General features: G+C 41.4%; 1 protein-coding gene across 2 annotated transcripts in view; it reads left to right on the top strand.

The window, feature by feature from the left end:
- The window catches only part of DAGLB (diacylglycerol lipase beta), a 47,357-nt gene that overhangs the window by 30,540 nt on the left and 13,282 nt on the right, over positions 1-3,535 (top strand). For both annotated transcript variants that reach the window (XM_003795426.3, XM_023516525.1), the window contains 2 exons: positions 1,884-1,964; positions 2,055-2,182. In XM_003795426.3, coding sequence (XP_003795474.1) covers positions 1,884-1,964; positions 2,055-2,182 — 209 coding nt within the window. The remainder of the gene's footprint in view (positions 1-1,883; positions 1,965-2,054; positions 2,183-3,535) is intronic.

The following is a 3,535-nucleotide window of genomic DNA, read 5'->3' as shown; positions in this document are numbered from 1 at the left end:
ATAGACACAGTCTCGCTCTTGCTCAGGCTGGTATCAAACTCCTGAGCTCAGGCGACCCACCTGCCTTGGCCTCCCAGAGTACTAAGATTACAGGCATGAGCCACTGCACCTGGCCTGTGAAGTAAGGTCTTATTGTGATTTTGATTTGCATTTCCCTGATGACTAATGACATTGCAGGGCAGAGTTTCCAACATTTAGGAGAGAATTTGAAATGATTCACTCCCAAAGGTTACAGTGGCTCCTTTTAGGGAAGAGGAACCAAGGCATCAGGGGTAAAAGGCAATGGTCTTAGACTCTGCATTGTACACTCTCTTGCCTCAACCTCCCAAGTAGCTGAGACTACAGGCACCCTCCACAATGCCTGGCTATTTTTTTGTTGCAGTTCTCATTGTTTGGCAGGCCTGGATTCCAACCCGCCAGCTCCGGTGTATGTGGCTGGAGCTCTAGCCGCTGAGCTATAAGCACCAAGCCTTAATGAGTTTTTATAACCAAAATATGTACTACTTCTGTAGCAATCATTTTTTAAATAAAATGTCTAATTTTCATTTTAAGAAAATGTGTTAAGTAAGAGTGTAGCTGCAGGTGACTGCCCCGCAGCACTCTCTAGATGGTTTGCAGGGAGGAGAAGCCAGGATGAAGCATTTGTTCTGCCTTGAGTCTGAAGCTTGACAGTCCTAGGAATGGGGATGTTTTTTCTTTAACCTTTAGCTTTCTTTTGTGCCTCAAGTCACAGAATTCTCTAGTTTAAACAACTACTATTGGATGTGTATGAAGAAAAATAAAACTATTAAACCTTATTGTAAAGACACTTCAACCAGCCGGCCCCAGATACCTTCAGAATCCAGTGGGCTTAAGGCCTGGGCTGTTGCCTGTCAGAGAAAGGTTTTCTGTGACCACAGGCTGAGGCTTTGGGGGCCTGACTGGAAGCTGAGTTCCCACTGCACAGTATTTGTGCGTGTTCAGTAACCTCTGCTTCCCGGGCCTGTTCTCTGTTCTTGGCTTCACTTGTGTCAAATGTGCCAAAGTTGCGTTTTGGCTTTGATGTTCTTCATGGTAATTGGAGTCCAAACCTATAAAGCTAAAAATGATCTTGGTACTTGTTTGGTGCCTGTGTTCACCATCAGCAGTTGTAGTCGAAATCCTGTTTGGCTCTGATTGCCCAGGACCAGCCACTTTGTAGATGCCTAGTTGATTGCATTGTACAGTTGCAGAAGAGTAAAAGAGAATGTGATGATTTATTTAGTGCTGTCATAATGTACATACTGTCACAGCATTCTTTTTGATTTGTCTTGTATGATGCCAGGTCCAGCATTCTTCTTGGAGAATTGTTAAATCTTAGGAATTTGCAGTTGCTTTAGAGATGATCCAAAACAGTCTCCTATCTTATACAAGATAACCTATACCTCATTCTGTTAGAATATAACGTGCCCTGGACAGTAGCCGGGTCTTCGTGCCTCAGGGACTAGCAGAGGAGCTGCCATGAGTAGGCACTGTGAAGATACTTGTCATTGACAGGGTCGTCTCTCCTCTGTTGGAACTGTAATTTTCCAGAAGTCTGTTTATGAAAACACATGCATATATTAGAAGGTTTTAAATTTTATCTAATTTTTGAAGTCAGACCCAAACCTGACCTCTCTAGAACTCATTTATGATGGTCTAGTTTAAGTGTTTATTGGGCACAGTCTTAATGGCAAGCTCTCTGTAAGATGCCAAGAACACGATGGTGAGTAGTGGGTACAACTGCTGACTTCATGATGCCATGTCCTTTTTAGGAAAATAATTAAGAGAATCAAATCAGCATATATACAGTGCAATCCTGTCTTCTGAGTGCAATTGAATCTGCCCTGTCCAAAGATTAATAGCCACCTTCTTTATGTTTTTAGGGGATTTCTCAGGCTGCCAGATATGTTTACCGACGCCTTATCAATGATGGGATTTTGAGCCAAGCCTTCAGCATAGCTCCTGTGAGATTTTACTGAATTTTTATTTTCTTTTCCTGTCATGAGCCATTTGATATTTCTAACCTTGACCTCATTCTGTTTTTTGTCCTCTAGGAATACCAGCTTGTAATCGTGGGGCACAGCCTGGGGGGTGGAGCTGCTGCCCTATTAGCCATCATGCTCAGAGCCTCATACCCGCAAGTCAGGGGCTATGCCTTCTCCCCACCCCGGGGATTGTTAAGGTAATTCTTCATTTTCGTTTATCTAACAAATTGCTACCTAGAAGTCAGATGGTTAAGACTCACCTTTTATTCATAAGTGAATTACAATTTCTCATCTTCAGGAGAGGTTTGTGTTTTGAAGCTCTGTTTCATTGAAGAAAGACTGAATAGCCTTTCTTAGATCTGTCTGACCATAACTTTGACTTCCTAAGTGATTTAATTCTAAGATTTTTAAAACAGACTTTATCTTTTAGAGCAGTTCAGAGCAAAATTGAGCAGAAGGTACAAAGTTCCCTTGTGCCTGCCTCCAGCTCCCGCATACACAGCCTCCCTCACTATGGCATCCCCTTCATAGTGGTACCTTTGTTACAGTCAGTGAACTTACATATCATTCCCAGAGTCCATAGTTTACAGTAGGGTTCTCTCCTGGTGGTGTATACTCTGTAGGTTTGGACAGATGGATAATGACATTTTTCACTTTGAAAAGTAAGGTTTTTTTTACTGATTGCACTGTGCTATGTAGCCTTTTGCTCTGATTATTAAAAAAAATTGTACCACAATAAAAAAATAAAATACAGGATCAAAAAATAAAAGAAGATGTTGAGTGTAGTAGCACACTTCTGTAACCCAGTTACTTGGGAGGCTGTGTTGGGAGGATCTTTTGAGGGCAGGAGTTTGAGACCAGCCTGGAGAACACAGAGAGACCTTGTCTCAAAACAAACAAACAAATAATGAATGCCCCTAATAATAAAAGAAGAAAAACTCAGAAATTTGTATCCATCATAGAAAATCTAGAAAATACAGAATAGTGGAGAGGCCAAAGATCTACCCAGAAATCACCACTGTAATAATTATATTTAGGTTTTTTTTTTCCAACTGTTTATAGGTGTAGGTGTGTATTTCACAAATTAAGGTAATACCCTATACACATTGTATACTAAATATTTCTTGAGAATATGTATTTTGTTTTTATTTTATATTTTATATAGACAGGGTCTTATTGTTGCCCTGACTAGAGAACAGTTGTGCCATACTAGGTCACTGCAGCCTCAAATTTCTGGGTTCAAGGGATTCTCCTGCCTCACTTTCCAAGTAGCTAGGACTTACAGGCACACAACACCACACCCAGGCTGGTCTCCAACTCCTGAGCTCTTTTTTTTTTTTTTAATCTCTAGAGACAGAGTCTTCCTGTGTTACCCAGACTAGTCTTTTTTTTTTTTTTCTGAGTCTCACTATGTCGTCCTCAGTAGAGTGCCATGGCATCACATCTCATAGCAACCTCAAACTCCTGGGCTTAAGCAGTCCTCTTACCTCAGCCTCCCAAGTAGCTGGGACTACAGGCACCTGCCACAGCACTTGGCTTTTTTTTTTTTT

Source organism: Otolemur garnettii, unplaced genomic scaffold (genome assembly GCF_000181295.1).
Source record: "Otolemur garnettii isolate 467f Iridium unplaced genomic scaffold, OtoGar3 scaffold00092, whole genome shotgun sequence".
Taxonomy (NCBI): domain Eukaryota; kingdom Metazoa; phylum Chordata; class Mammalia; order Primates; family Galagidae; genus Otolemur; species Otolemur garnettii.
The sequence above is the reverse complement of the archived record's forward strand: the minus strand, read 5'-3'. Positions and strand labels throughout refer to the sequence as shown.